Source organism: Delphinus delphis, chromosome 19, assembly GCF_949987515.2.
Source record: "Delphinus delphis chromosome 19, mDelDel1.2, whole genome shotgun sequence".
NCBI lineage: Eukaryota > Metazoa > Chordata > Mammalia > Artiodactyla > Delphinidae > Delphinus > Delphinus delphis.
The window spans coordinates 39,998,624-40,014,234 of record NC_082701.1 but is presented as its reverse complement, the minus strand read 5'-3'; the positions used below and the strand labels follow the sequence as shown (position 1 = coordinate 40,014,234).

General features: G+C 53.6%; 3 protein-coding genes and 1 pseudogene across 3 annotated transcripts in view; 3 read left to right on the top strand and 1 right to left on the bottom strand.

Moving 5' to 3' along the window:
• Window positions 1-15,611, bottom strand: part of LOC132414588 (AP-2 complex subunit beta-like) — a 202,221-nt gene that overhangs the window by 108,601 nt on the left and 78,009 nt on the right.
• Window positions 2,864-8,996, top strand: LOC138413897 (acetylcholine receptor subunit beta-like). Its single transcript, XM_069540112.1, is given in 7 exon segments — window positions 2,864-3,029; window positions 3,395-3,542; window positions 4,025-4,234; window positions 7,129-7,352; window positions 7,884-8,026; window positions 8,362-8,524; window positions 8,814-8,996. Coding segments are annotated over 7 exon segments (1,203 nt in total). The 5' UTR covers window positions 2,864-2,897.
• Window positions 7,953-12,066, top strand: LOC132414590 (uncharacterized protein SPEM2-like). The gene is made up of 4 exons (XM_059997269.1): window positions 7,953-8,026; window positions 8,362-10,398; window positions 10,561-10,618; window positions 10,749-12,066. Exons 2-4 carry the CDS (start codon window positions 10,180-10,182, stop codon window positions 11,999-12,001), a joined length of 1,530 nt encoding a protein of 509 aa, XP_059853252.1. The 5' UTR covers window positions 7,953-8,026; window positions 8,362-10,179; the 3' UTR covers window positions 12,002-12,066.
• Window positions 12,748-15,611, top strand: part of LOC132414587 (uncharacterized protein SPEM3-like) — a 107,204-nt pseudogene continuing 104,340 nt past the window's right edge.

Sequence of the window (15,611 nt, the reverse complement as noted above, 5' to 3'; positions counted from 1 at the left end):
AGGGCCATTTCTGCACCCAGGGTCTGTGCTGGAACACAGGCATGCTGCCAGGCTCTGTTCTGGATCCATCAGGCTTCTGTCCTTCACCCAGATGGACCCCTGGTTTCCATCTAGAGAGAGGCTGGATTTGAGCCCTGTCCAGCTTTTGGTCTTGGCCTGAATTGGGCCAGTCTCAGATCACCACAGGTTTAACTTTCTTCCCCCAGAGACACCCGGTTCTAGAGCGTGGTGTTCTAGACACATACGGAGCCATACTTCCTTCTGAATCTCAGCTCTAGGACATAGACCCCGACTCTCAGCCCTTCCCTCTAGGATGGAACTAGAGCCTATATAGGCATGTTATTGGTCTAGAGTAAGAGTTCTAGACCCACGCTCCCACCTTCTCTCGTGATACCTGTTAAGCAGGAGCTCTGGAAAGGACCCAGCTATGATTCACAAAGAACTAAGTTCTGGATGGATCATCCAGAACTTCTTGTTTTCCCTAGACACTTTTCCAAAAATCTTATTCTTCCTATTGAATGCTAACCTTATTTTTTACATGCATTTTCTAGCTCCTGCAACTCAGCTGCGGTCCTGCCAGGGAACAGAGGCTGAGGAAGGGCAGAGGAGTTTTGGAAGGAATCCCTGGCTCATAGAAGGGCAGCTAGGATGGGAAAGTGGCCAGAACCATGGCATGACTGGACCTGTGCCTGGGTTGGGGGGACATGAACACTTAGCTACCTTAGCAGGAATTCCTTCCAGGCCCCCTTTAAAGCTGAGGTCTTTAGGGTAGTGGGTCTAGAATAAAAAAGACAAATGGGATATAGTTTTGACGCCCCTCAAATGAGGAGACACCAATTCAGCAATAAGTCCCACCCTTCTCCCCTACAGGTCAGGCCAAGGACGGTGAGGGCCTCTTGGTCTCTAGACCTCATACACCCCTCCAGCTTCTAACTGAATAAAACTTGCTTTACCTCAGCTGGGTGTTAGGTACCCAAAAAGGCTCTGCTCCCAGGGGACCAGTCTCCACTCCATGCTTTTTCAATTAAAGACGATTTATACAATTGAAGTGTTGTCTGCCATCTGTGGGTAGCAGGCTTTGGCAGCCGCTCGGGGAGGGGTCAAGTCCCAGGGGCGGGGCGGGTAGGCTGGCGGCTGCCCCCCAATAACAGGTGCACATTCCTGGGCGCCTCGTCACTTCCCCTGCGCTGGCTGTCCTGGCGGCTCACCCAAGCGGACTCACTGAGCGACGCGGGCGGGCTATGATCCCAGGGGCACTGCTGCTGCTGCTGCTGCTGCTGCTGGGGGCGTTGGGGGCGCCGTTCGCCCCGGGTAAGTCTGGGCGTCAAAGGGGCAGTGACAGGGCCAGAGGTCGTGGCCGAGCACCACGGCTTCACTCAGTTCTCTCCTCCTCCAGGCGCCCGCGGCTCAGAGGCGGAGGGCCGACTCCACGAGAAACTTTGCTCGGGCTATGATAGCTCGGTGAGGCCGTCGTGGGAGGTGGGAGACTGCGTCGGGGTCAGCATTGGTCTCAGCCTAGCGCAATTAATCAGCCTGGTGAGGGCACACGCGGGGAGTTGAGGTCTGGCCCACTAGCCGGCTGGGGGGCGTGGCTTTAGGCAGGGCGGAACCCAGGGACCACCGGGGACGGGGTCCGGGGCGAGGCCAGGCTGGGTGACTGACTGGCCGTTAGTAGAGATTGGGTCGAAATCGGACCAATGGACAAGCTGTGGGCGTGGCTGCTGGAAGGGCCAGTATTGAGCCGGGCAGGATGATGAAATGGCCTGTTGGCGGATCTCAAAGTGGAGCTGGGACCGATGGACAGGTCGGAGATCGGAACTTGAGGCGGGGTCACAGGCTGGGGCGGACCTTGGTGCCGGACAGGGTCAATAAACAACAGCGGGCAGAGATTCACTCCGGCCGGGGCCGGGACTGGTAAATGAACTGGCTGGCTGTACGGCCAGCAGGAAGTTTACGAGATAGAGGCGGAGCTTAAGCCAACGCAGTTTATAGGAGGTGGGCTTTGAACCCAAGAGGGTGCGACTCAGAAAAAGAGGGGAGTTTCCAGGGAGAGTTTACCCACCGAGCCCCTCATTTCTCTACACTGACATCATATCTACCCTTTAAACTTTTCCCTTCTAGTACGAGAAGGATGAGGAGATGAGCACAAAGGTCTGCTTAGACCTGGTACGGAGAACCCCGCACGGTGGGAAAGGGCGGGCATGCCGCTGCCTTTACAATTTCCTCGAATGTTCCGCCTGGTAAGATTTGTTTTTTTCTTTTTTGCATCACGACCTCAGAAAACACATTTATAACTGAAACAGAAGCTTCAGGAAACAATACCTATCTTTACTATGGGAGCTGCATTCCATGCATTTTTCATTCTAAATTATTTTTAACACTGGTTTGGGGCCACTCATTTGATTCCGGACCTATGAAAAGGGTCGTTAACTACAGTTTGAAAACCACTGTTTTAGAGGCTAGCGTGCAACTCCCTCTTTTTTACAGAAAGAAGAAATTGGGGCCCGATGAGAGAGAAGGGGAAATCAGTTAATAGGGTCCCAAAGAGTGCAGGTGGAGTCTTAAACAGGGCCCCGGCCTCCAGAACCACAGACCATGCCTGCGCGGCTCTCCTCCCTTGCATTCCCTGCCCGGGCTTCCTTCGCACATCCCAAGACTCCTTCCAACCTCCAGCCGGAGAAGGCCCCTCAGCCTCTGCTTCCCTAGGAGTGGATTGACTACAGGCTGAGCTGGGACCCTGAGGAGCAAGAGGGCATCGATTCACTCCGCATCACTGCCGAATCCGTGTGGCTACCAGACGTGGTGCTCCTAAACAAGTAAGGATGTTCCCAGAGTCTGGGAGGTGGGGCAGGGCTTCTGGAGGGGCGCGGCCTCCGGAGGGAGGGACCTGAACCCAGATGAGAAGATTCTTTCCGGGCAGCAACGACGGAAATTTTGATGTTGCTCTGGACATCAGCGTCATGGTGTCGTCCGACGGCTCGGTGCGCTGGCAGCCCCCGGGCATCTATCGCAGCAGCTGCAGCATCCAGGTGTCCGGGCCCCACCCGGGAAGCTCAAGGCGCTCCTAGAAACCCTCACTCAGATATCCCTCCTCCATAATCCCCATGACCCTCACGTCTCTCTTACCCTTCTGATTTTCCATTGAGTTTCATCTTCTCTGTCCACTTTCATTGACTTCCAGTCTTCCTCAGTGACCGCCGCCCTCCATTGTCCATGACCTCCCCGCATAACCTTCTTATTCCTCTGTGACTCCACTTCTCTGTGATCTTCCCCTGGTGGTCCCTATCTCCCTAGTGCCCCATAGCCTCTGACCCCTGTCTGCCCTGTGACCTCCCCAGCTCCCCCAGCCCTGACCAGCTCTCTGGCAGCTCTAGTGACTCTCCACTCCATCCAGGTCACCTACTTCCCCTTTGACTGGCAGAACTGCACCATGGTGTTCAGTTCCTATAGCTATGACAGCTCAGAAGTCAGTCTGCAGACCGGCTTGGGTCCCGATGGGCAGGAGCGGCAGGAAGTGCACATTCATGAAGGCAACTTTATTGGTGAGTGGGCTTGGCTCCCATGTCCATGGGCTTTACGATTTCCAGTTTCTGACAGGCTGATAAATATATTCCCTCAGTGAGTCACTGTGGGTTCAGCAAGATAGGTATAACTGTCTATATTTTGTGGTTATGGAAGTTGAGACTTGCTCAAATTTATTAGAGATGGGCTGTCCAGCCCAGGGACCATAGCTAGCCCCTTATTACATCAGTGCCCACTGCTCTAGGATGTGGCAGAGAAAGCCATATCTGGGAATTCCCTGGCAGTCCAGTGGTTAGGACTCCAAACTTTCACTGCTGAGGGCCCGGGTTCAATCCCGCGTTGGGGAACTAAGATCCCACAAGCAGAGCGGTGGCGCAGTGAGGCAAAAAAAAAAAAAAGAAAAAAAGAAAAGAAAAAAAAAGAAAAGAAAGCCGTATCTGGCACCAACAAAGACAGGTTCCACATCTGTGTCACCTTCTCTTCTCCCCCCACTCTCCCCAAGAGAATGGTCAATGGGAGATTATTCACAAGCCTTCTCGGCTAATCCAGCCTCCAGTGGATCATAGGGGAGGGGGGGAAAGGCGGCGTGAAGAAGTCACCTTGTACCTCATCATTTGCCGGAAGCCTCTCTTTTACCTGGTCACCGTCATTGCCCCATGCATCCTCATCACTCTTCTGGCCATCTTCGTCTTCTACCTGCCACCAGATGCAGGTAAGAGGGGAAGGGGCCCAGCACTCCTTCTTACCAATAGCTCAGGTTCTTGCTCTTCACCCATAATACAGGGAAGGTTTTCCTGCCAACTCAAGCCTTCATGAACTGTGCTTCAGCAATCTCACCCAGGTTTTCCTTTCAGGAAGAGCCTTTGCCTCTGCATCCAGATTTCCCCTCCAACCTCAAGCTCTACCTCCCCTCTGCTGCTCACTTCTCTGCACCCAGTAACTTCTGAACTCTTCCCTTCAGAATCCTAGGATCTCATCCTTGGAACTGCCACTCCTCTGACCAACAAACTCCCAGGCTCAGCTAACGCTTCCTTTCCCTTTCCCCATTCCTGGCATCCTCCCTCCCCCACTTGTCAAATGCCGCCTACTAGTCCCTTAACCTCCTATGTCCCTTGGAAATAATAGCCAACATTTCTCTGGGAGACAGCACAATATGCTAACAGAGTAACCTTGGGCAAATTCCTTAATCTCTTAGTGTCCTGATATGGAAATAGGACAGTCTTTGTCCCTCCCACATAGGACTATTTTGAGGATTAACTGAGTTAATAGAACTATGCCTGGTACTCTGTAAGCTTTGTGTACGTGTAGGTATAGTCTTTTCTAATTTGGAGCACTTGCTATAAGATAATACAAATAATGTGTTACATATATTAACTCAGTTCTAATCTTCACAACTCTGTGAGGTAAGTACTGAATTGTCTGCCCGTTTCACAGAGGCTAAGTGAGTTTAAGTCATTCACCTGACATTACACAGAGAGAGGCAGTATTGCTGTTCCAACCCTGCTTAGTACTAGTCTGATCCAGAGACTGATATCCTAAACTCTCATATTCAAAGATGCTTTACTGGGAGTTCTCTGGTAGCCTAGTGGTTAGGATTCTGGGCTTTCACTGCTGTGGCCTGAAAAACAAAACAAAACAAACAAAAAACACACGCTTTCCTTCTCTCTGTAATCAAGCCCTCTCTCAGTCTAGGGAAGGAGAGTGATGCATCTCTAGAACACACTTCCACATGTAACTTCTCCTTCTTCCTGGAGCAAGGCAAATCTTGGAACCCAATATTACAGGACTAAAGTAGAACAGACCATAATAGTTACTTATTTCAATAGCTTCCATGAAGTTTTCAGCGCCTGTTGTATGCCACAGTAATAACCAGTCACCTGGCATATTCTTATATACTTGGTTTCATTTTTAGATCCTTCGATTTGCTATATAGTTCCTGCTACAGGGGTTGGTCCACTCACTCATTTAACAATATTTGTTGAACATCTGTAATGTGCAAGGCGCTGGGAATACATCAGTGAATAAAACAGACAAAAATCCCTGCTCTCATGGAGTTTATATTCTAGTGGGGAGACAGTCAGCAAACATAATAAACCCATTGAATAGTGTATTATTATTTTTTTAATTAATTAATTTAGGCTGCGTTGGGTCTTCGTTGCTGCGCAGGAGCTTTCTCTAGTTGTGGTGAACAGGGGCTACTTTCGTTGCAGTGCACGGGTTACTCACTGCGGTGGGTCCTCTTGTTGTGGAACACAGAATCTAGGCGCACGGGCTTCAGTAGTTGTGGCACGTGGGCTCAGTAGTTGTGGCTGGCGGGCTCTAGAGCACAGGCTCAGTAGTTGTGGCGCACGGGCTCAGTTGCTCCGCGGTATGTGGGATCTTCCCTGACCAGGGCTCGAACCCGCGTCCCCTGCATTGGCAGGTGGATTCCTAACCACTGTGCCACCAGGGAATTCCTAGATAGTATATTAGGAGAGGTCAATTCCTAAGAAGGAAAAATGGGAAAAGGGTTTGGGGAGGATGCGAATGGGGGTATGGGTTGCAATTTATTTATTTATTTAAACAATTTTATTGAAATATAGTTGATTTACAATGTTGTGTTTCATTTCTGCTGTACAGCAAAGTGACTCATTTATAGATATATATATATTTTTCATATTCTTTTCCGCTATGGTTCATCACAGGGGTTGCAATTTAAAAATAGGATGGTCAGTGAATGCCTCACTAAAAAGGGAATGTTTGATCAATAGTTGAACAAAGACTTGAAGGAAGTGAGAGAATGACCCTGGTAGATATCTGGGGGAAGAAATTAGCAGGAGGAGTTAACAGTGAGTGCAAAAAGCTCTGAGGTGGGCGTGTGCCTTGCATATTCAAGAAATAGCCAATGGAGTAATAACTGAATGAAGTAAGCAAGAGAGAAAACAGTATGAGATGTAGTCAGAGAACTAATGGGAAGGCCTTGTAGACTTCAGTATGGACTTTTATGCTAAAGGCGATGGGAAGCCACTGGAGTGGTCTGATCTGGTTTACATTTTAACGGGGTCAATCTGGCTGCTCTGTTGAGAACAGTCAGCAGGGGGGCAAAGGATGAAGCAAAGAGGAGGCCTTTATAATAACTCAGATCTGAGGTAATGGTGGCTTGTGCCAGGATGGTAGTGGTAGATGTGATAAGTCATCAGTTTCAGGATATATTTTGAAGGTAGAGCCAACAGGGTTTGGTATGGATTGGATATGGGATGAGAGAGAGGAGAGCTGAGAATGACTCAAAGGGATTTGGCCTGAGCCACAGGAAAGATCGAGTTGTCATTTGTGAACTGAGGAAGACTATGGCGGGAGTCGGTGGTGAGGGAATTAAGTTTTGGACATGTGAAGTTCGAGATGTCTAGTGGACACCCAAATTGAGAGGTTAAGTAGGCAGGTGGATACAAGTGTGGAATTTAGGGGAATCAGTCCAGGTTGGAGGTATAAATGTAGGAGTTAGTTACATGCAGTTGACCCTTTCAAAAGCCTGTCCTTGAGTGGGCTGGAAACACGGTCACTGATTATGCCGGGGAGATTGCTTTCTGGCAAAGCCTAATCCTTCCGCCTTCCGCTCTGTCCCCCAAGGAGAGAAGATGGGGCTCTCGACCTTTGCCCTGCTGACCCTTCCTGTGTTCCTGCTGCTGCCGGCAGACAAAGTGCCTGAGACCTCCCTGTCTGTCCCCATGATTATCAAATACCTCATGTTTACCATGGTCCTCGTCACCTTCTCAGTCATCCTTAGCGTCGTAGACCTCAACCTGCACCATCGCTCACCCCACACCCACCAAATGCCCCTTTAGGTCCGTCAGGTAAGAAGATCTCCTCTCCAACCTGTGTTAACTCTCAATCCTAGTATTTGGCTTTTTGTCCAGGTATCGCTCCTCCCTCCCACCAACTTCAACCTTCCCTTTCACAGACCTGAGGGAGAACTACAACTCCTGGTAGAGTGTCAAAGTGCCAAGGTCTTTGGGTGTTGAAATGTTGCCCAATTAATTTTATCCTCCCATCATTGACGCTGCGTAGATCCCAGACTATCTTCATCAATACTGCCCATCGTGGGTCCCAAGGAAGCATTCTAAGGGTTAGGTACTATCAGGGTGGAAGCCCTCATAACTTTTCTTTCCAGTCAGGATGCCTCCTAACCCACTTAAGAACTCTTGGGCTGTGTAGTTGCATTTCATCTGTGGGACGCATGCACGCATGCACAGGAATGGGCACATGCCGTGGGGGTGGTTGGCGGCTTCCCTTCTGGTCTGAGAGCATAAGAGCCCCCTCCAATACGCCTCTTCTTCTACTCAGCAGATCTTATCCACAAACTCCCTCCGTATCTGGGTCTGAAGAGACCCAAACCTGAGAGAGACCAGAAACCGGAGCCACCTCCTATACCTCTCAGGGATTCTCCAGGAAGTGGCTGGGGTCGGGGAACAGATGAATATTTCATCCGCAAGCCACCAAATGATTTTCTCTTCCCCAAACCCAACAGGTAGTATCTACTCCCCATCGCCCATGTAGAAGGGAGAGGGAGAACTACAGTTCCCAGGAGACTGTGCGGAGGCAGGCGTCCTAAGCTCCCGGAGGTTGTCGTGGTTGAGCATCATGGGACTTGTAGTATCCCTTCTGTTGCCCACTTTGCGGGGAGGTGGGAAGTAAAGCGTAAGGGAATAAGAGAGGTCGCCGCTGTCGGAGAGAACCTGAAGTGCTCTCTCGCGTTTTGAAACCTGGATGGGCGTTGGAGGAGGGAGTTGGGGCGGGGCCTAGAGCAGCCGCGCAGGCCGTCTTTGTGCCCCGGTCGTGGCCAAACAGACTCGCCTCTTCCAGGTTCCAGCCTGAACTGTCTGCCCCGGCCCTGCGGCGATTTACCGATGGTCCACACCAGGCTGTGGGCCTGCCTCCCGAGCTACGGGAGGTCGTTTCCTCAATCAGCTACATCGCTCAACAGCTGCAGGAACAGGAGGACCACGACGCGGTGAATCCAAAGAGGGTGGGCCAAGGCAAGGCCTGGGTGGCCTTGGCTCCACCCACAAACTTAGGCTCCGCCCCCAGCACTCGATTTTATTTCTGATTGGAAGTTTGCCTCACTTGGTCCCGCCTCCTGGTTTCCGACTTGTTCTTTACTCACCTCGGTCGCCCGCAGTTTCACTCTCTGCTATTCTGCGGGCCCGCCCTTGTCTCAAAGCCGTGGTAAGAGCACCTGGGTGCGGTACAGGGCCTTGGGGCCGCCTTCCCTGGAGGTCTGGAGCTCAGGAACAGTTTCCTCTTCCTACCCCCAGCTGAAGGAGGACTGGCAGTTTGTGGTCATGGTGGTGGACTGCCTCTTCCTGTGGACCTTCATCATCTTCACGAGCGTCGGGACCCTCGTCATCTTTCAGGACGCACGTACCACTTGGCCCCTCCCGACCCCTTTGCTTGAGGAGGAGAGGGCCGAGACCGAGGTCCTCGGCCAGTTGAATTGAGAGTTTGGTAGGACTCTCAAGTCCTATCCCTTTCTGCATCTTAACTCCTTCACTAGGAGTCCAATCCTCTCATCATTTCGTTTCTAGGGAGGAAGCCCAAGTGGGACTGGGCAGATGGGGGCCTTGGGCCCACCTGAAATGCACTATCCGCTTATTTACTCTTTGGCTTCTTGAAGAAGCTCCATTGGATATTCACATCTAGGTTGGCAATGAATGGAACAAAGAACAAGAACTAGATTGTAAGCCTTCCGAGGGCAGGAACTATGTCTGTTCACTGTAATATCCCCAGCATCTAGCACAGATCCTAACCTATACAGCTGGTACCTCTGGTTGAATGAACAGGGAAATTTTTTTTCTGTAAGGAAATACACTAAGTAACTGTTTATGTTTGCATGTTGGGACCAGTGGTCGTTTTTTCTTTGTTTTTACCTTCCTGTAGTTTATTGTATTTTGTAATATCTTTAGGATAAAAAAAAAGGTTATTTCTGAAAGGATGCATTTGTGATGAGGATAAAAAAGCACACTGTAAAAACCTCAAGTTCCAGCTTTGGTGCTCAAACTTTGGACAAGCTACTAAACTGCCCTGTGCCTCAGTTTCCCCATCTGTAAAATGAAGCTAATAATAGTATCTGCTGCTCCCTAGTCTGAGGATCATATGAGAAGATGAGAACAGAAGCATTATACAGTATACATCAGAGGTTACAAACTGGTGTGTTTTGTTTGGCCCATGTTGTTGGCCAGCAGAATTTAAAATTTGAATTGGTTTGCTACTTTTGAAATGTGGATATTTCACAGAGAAATTTGGATTTCTGGCTTCTCTTGAAACTTTTTAAGAACTACAGGCTAGTTCGAAGAATCCCAACAGGCTACATAAGCTGCCATAATGTCTCGAACAATGAAATGGAGGAAATCCTTTATGCATGATTCAGTCCCTATGAAGACGGTCTCTCATCTGTAGCAACCATGCTTGCAAATCAAGTTAAGCAAGGCCCCATGGAGACAGAAGGACAGACTGAACTCTGGGGACTAGGCTCCATGTAGTGGGAGCCGAGGGCAGAGATGGCCACATAAAGGGCCAGCTGAGTGGATGAAAGATTGGCCACCTCGGCATTGTGACTCCCTGCAACGTGTCTCATTATGACCATGCTCCCTCACCTGTTGGTGGGTGTCCGCAGGTCCTGGCATGAGTGCACTGTGGGTCAGGGCCGGTGGTGGTGGGGGGGCGGCCCGTGGCCCAGATGGCTCTAGGACCCCCCCCCCCACCATGGAAAACCGGCTCTGGTATGACAACCTGGGGTGCTGCCATCAATACCAAGAAAGAACCCAGAATGTGGAGGACTTCCTACTCCTGCTGCTGGGCCTTGTCGTTCTTGTCAGCATTGGGATCAGCATGGCAACTATGGTCAGAGATGGTTGGGGACCACCAGTAGGGGTGAAGAGGGCTGAGGGTGGGAACCAGCTGCAGCCTGCACCTCCATCTGCAGGAATGGTCTTGGCTGGGAGGGCGGGGTGAGGGTGGAGAGCCTGGCCTTCATTTTCACCCACCCCACCCCACCAACCCCAGGTATGGCATGGGCTCCAGAATGCCTTAAACAAGACCATCTATTGGATTAACCAGAAAAGTAAGTACGGAAGACAGGTAAGTGGCACCCCCCCGCCACTCCCTGGGCCCTAGAAACCCAGGCCCCCAGATTCCCAACCCTGAACTCTTCTGACAGTTGCCCTGCCCTCACGGACTCTCGCTTCCCCCAGATGAAATCTCACAGGCTTGTGAAAGGTCCCCCAAACATCCTCCTGCCAAGGCCCATGAAGTCCACATCCACTGCACCCTGGACCCTGTGGAAATGAAGATGGCCCGGCCCGCTTGCTACTCCCTGTCCTCCTACCATCATCTCTGCAACCATAGACGCAGCTGCAGCCGCCGCCCCGGCAGCCACCAGCGGAGGCCGAAGAACCGCAGACAATTCCCCTACAGCCGCTCAGGCTTCCGTAGGCTGCATCGCAGCCACGGGATGTCACAGCTGCGGCCGATGCCCTCCTTTGATTGCGAGGACCCGGACTCCTACCTGGAGGAGGAGGAGGATCTTTCCTTCCCACAACCCAAGTACCCGTGGGGGTGCTGGGGAGGGCTCTACCAGCAGATGGGCCTGCCCTCCAACGTGGGCCTCTGGGGCCGCCAGGGTGGGATCCTGGCCAGCCTGCCACCACCCTGTCTCTACCTGTCGCCCGAGCTGCGCTGCATGGCCAAGCGTGTGGAGGCCAAGTCCGAGCTAAGGCTGCAGTCCTTTGGGTCCCCCTGCTCACCAACCCGCATCTGGGGCAACGTGGAGGCTGACCAGTGGACCTCGTCTCCACCACCTCCCCGACGATTGCCCCCTAACCCCTCGTGGGTCCCTGGGGGGCACAGCACTTACCCCTCAAGGGGCCAGCTCCCGTATGACTCCTGGGATCAGCAGCGGCGTGGTCTGGAGGGCTCTGGGCCTCCATCCGCTCTGGTGCCTCGGGGCTGCCGGCCCGAAGTCTGGCAGCGCAACTCCCCACCGGCCAGTGGACGGAGCCTCCCCAGCTGTGCTCACAGCCAGCCCAACCGCAGGCCACACCTCTCCACGGGACACTTGAACTACTCCCGGGATCCCCACAAGGTGCGGCGCCGGGCGGCCGAATGGGCTGATATGCTGCCTGTGCGGCGCCCTCTGGCCGCCTCCGCCTCCCTCACGGTGCTGGCCGAGGCCTCGTACCAGCGGGCCCCGGCTCCCAGCTCAGCGCTGCTCCTCCGCCCCTCCCAGCCCCTTCCCGAAGTCCAGGCTACTGAGCACCCTCCACCCCCACCCACCTTCATGCCACTCAGCTGGAACCCGGGGGGCAATGCCAACTACCAGATGTATGACAGCCTGGAGCTGAAGTGGCAACGGCAAGAGAGCCAAACGCGGGCCAACTCGCTGCTACCTTCCAAATCGGCCTCCAGGCCCTCTCTGCATGGGAGACAGACTGGGAAAATGAACTGACCAGCAGCAAATGGGGCCGGGGTGGGGCCGTCAGGGCATGGAGAGAGGAATAAAGAGTGCTAGAGTCCAGGAAACATTGGTGGTCTGTGGCTTGGAAGCGCCACTCCTTCTGCCAGCCTGGGTCCCTGCCCTTGGCTTCCTGCAATAAGAAGCCAGTGTCCCCTTCTTGGCCTGAGGGTCCCCTTGGTTTAGTGGCCACAGTCCTGCCAGCAGGCCCCTCCTGGTCCTATACCGTGCACTAAGTACATCTGCAGCTGCAGACTCCAAACCACTGGTCTCTGGGCACCTCCTCTGTGTCTCAGCTGTCCCCGTCCCCAAAGAGCCTCATACAAGAAGCTGCTTCCAAACTGGGAGGTTCCACATCTGGGCAGGTCCAGCTCCAGGCCCAGTGAAGGGCATGAAGAAGGCTGAGGCTCTGGACTCCAGCCAGGCCTTCAGGAGGCCTCTGAGGCCGAGGTCTTCCTAGTCTCAGGAGGGGCCAAGAGATGGAATGTGTCATTCGAACAAGTGAGTGAGCGGGCGGTGAGCGAATGAATGACCGCTCGGGAGGTGTGCCGGCCTACGGGCCCTGTTTGACTGTCCAGGCTCAGCTTACCTGACCCTGGTTACCAGGCAATGCCACCCTGGGCCCTCCTTTTCGTCCCGCTCCCTCACTGTGATGTCACCACCTGCCCCATTATGACCCAGTCTGACACCCAGTTAAAAGTGGAGGGCAGGGGGCCCAGGCAGTCCTGGGACCAATGGCCATGGGTGAGCGAACCTACTGTGGAGCTGAGCCGTTCCCTGGCCCCATCCCCAGGAAATGCCAGGAGCAAGGAGACGCAATAATCCTGCTCCTGGTCAGCTTGATCTTCGTCAACGTGGGGATCAACATGGTGGTTATGGTCAGGGCAGGAAATGTGCAGCGGGGTTGGGGGAGCCCTGGGGTCTTGAAGGGGCTGAGGTGGGAGGGCTGCTGGGGTGTGGCTGGACAAGGGTTGGATTTCAGGGCTCACCCTGCTCCCGGCCTCCCCCCTCCCCTTCTTCCCTCAGCTCTGGAGGCATCTGAAGAGATTCTTGCAGGCACTTTTCAGACGTTTTTTCACCAAAGGTGAGTGGGCGCTGGCGTGGGTTCAGGGGATGTGGGCCTGTCCCCTTTCTTCTATCCCTGCCTTGATTCTCAGCCCCTCAGGAACCCAGGCCCTGACCCATCTCGCCTTGCCCCACAGACAAGCAAGCCAGCTGTGTAGGCAGCCATCGCATGTGCATGCGCTGCTCCGTGGATCCCAAGAACCTGTGCTCAAGAGTTTCTCCCTGCTTCCGCCATCGCCCAAGCTTCCTGCTCGGGCACCCAAACCACCCTGACTCCTGGATACGAGACAGAAAAGATGAGAAGGCGTCTAAGTACTGCTGGATGCCGCCTCAGTGTGGACGGGCTGGGGCTTCCACGGAGGTTCCACAGGGACTGTGGAAGGAGCGGGTAGTGAGAGCTGGGGAGGCCCCTCCGGTCACAGTCTTAAAGTCCCAAGCCAACTTTTACTCCAGGTAAGAGACATCTTCCAAGCTCCGCAGGATGAGCAAGGTGGACGTGGTTCCACTCCACCTGCCCCAAGAGAGCAAGACTAAGACCCAGACTCTGACCCAGCCCAGTCCCCAGCCTGGGCCCAGACCCGCCCCCCAGTTCAGCCCCCTGCGCATGCTCCTGCCAAGGCCCAGACCTTCTCCTCAGCCCACCCCACTGAGCACACCCACCCCCCAGTCTGAGACCTGCTCCCGAGGCCACGCCCATGAGCACACTTCCGCCTGGGCCCAGGCCTTCTCCCTAGTGCACCCCACTGGGAACACTCCTGCCAAAGCCCAGACCTTCTCCTCCACCCATCCCACTGAGCACGCCCCACCTCAGGCCGAGACTTGCTCCACATTCCACCTCCCTGAGCACACCACCCCCCAGGCCCAGACCCCCTCCACAGCCCTCACCCCTGAGCACAGCCCTGCCCAGGTCCATGGCCCTGAGCATACCACAGCCCCATACCACAACCCAGGCCCAAGCCCAGGCCCCCTCACATGCCTCAGCCCAGTCCCTGGGCCACACTTCTCTCTGCACCCTGACCCATGCTCATCTGACCTATACCCATGCATACACTCTGGTCCCTCCCCCAAATTCTGCCCCAGTCCCTCCCCCAAATTCTGCCCCTGCTACTACTCCTGCCCTAGCCCCTACACCAGCCCCTGTCCCAACTTCTGACACAACCTCTGTCCCAGCGCTGGGCATGGCCCTGACGAAAACTCCAGTCCCTTCCACCACCCCTATCCCCATCCTAGATTCTATTCCCTCTACCTTGTCTGCCTTCAGCCAAGGCCTCTCCTCCGGCCGTGTGGTCTATGATGCCCGTAGGGTAAAGCAGAACTTATTCCATGTGTGTGCCCCTCAGAACTCTGGGTATTCCAGAAAGGATTTTGGTACCCTCTCCAGGCCCCAAGAGGGGCATGGTCTGGTGAGCTCTGGTACAGCTGAACAAACACTCAAGCAATGTAGTGGGGACAGTGCTAAGCCCTCCACAGGATCCATTCTGGGTTACCTGGAGTTGGGGAATATGGAATGGAAGATCTCAAATGATTCCAAAGACAAATTTGTACAGTCCAAGACCTTCCCTTACTGCAGCTTCCTTCCTTGCAGGTCTCAGAAGAGAAACACGGACCCCCAGACTCCAGTCTACCCCAAATTCCTGTACTTCAAGGATGCTGTACCTTCTCAACCTTGCTTCCATTCTCCAAACAGTGCCCAGAGCTCACCATGCACCATGCCTCCACCATACACTCTTTATCTACCGCTTGTTTCTCCCAGATCCTGGGTCCTTCATCAACACAGCAACCACCAGAAGCCCTCCACCTTAATACAAACCCCCACCTTTCCCCCAACCTCCAAGTCTCAGTCTGTCCTCTCTTCCCAGGGCCCCATCCCTCTCCAGTTATCCACTACTTCCCAAACCCCAAGCCAGGCCCAACCCCGTGAACTTCCTGAGAGTCAAGGCCTCAACCAAGCCTCTGTCCTCCAAAGGACCCCAGGCCCTTCCAAAGTCTGCAGAGTTTCCTGAAACCCAGGCCTAACCACAAACCCAGACCTCCCCAAGAACCCAGGCCTTGCTCAAGACCAAGGCCTCCACAAGCTTCCAGGCTTTACCCAAGATGCTGGAATTGACAGGGGCTCAGAACATACCCATGACCCTAGCTTACACAAGTACTGTGGAATTCATCGAGATCCTGACCCCAGAAGAGTCCAGCCCTTACTCAATACTCTGGCTCATCCAAGAGATCAGGCCTCCATAACAACTCATGCCTTATCCCAAATCCTGGCCTCCATAAGAACCCTCTAGGAACTGACTCTGTCCAAGTTTTGGGCCCACATCAGACCCGACAGTCATTTATATCTGAGGCAGTTCCTCGAAAGGAGGATGCAGGGCAGCACATAACATGGACTTCTATCCCACCCAGTCAGAACTCCTGCTCTCCCAAGGCTCAGGTAGCCTACAATGACCTGCAAGCCTTCTCAGAGGTACCTGGGCTGATTGAGCTGCAATCACCCTCCCAGCGAGCAGGCAGCCAAGACTGGGTGTACCACCACATGGATACA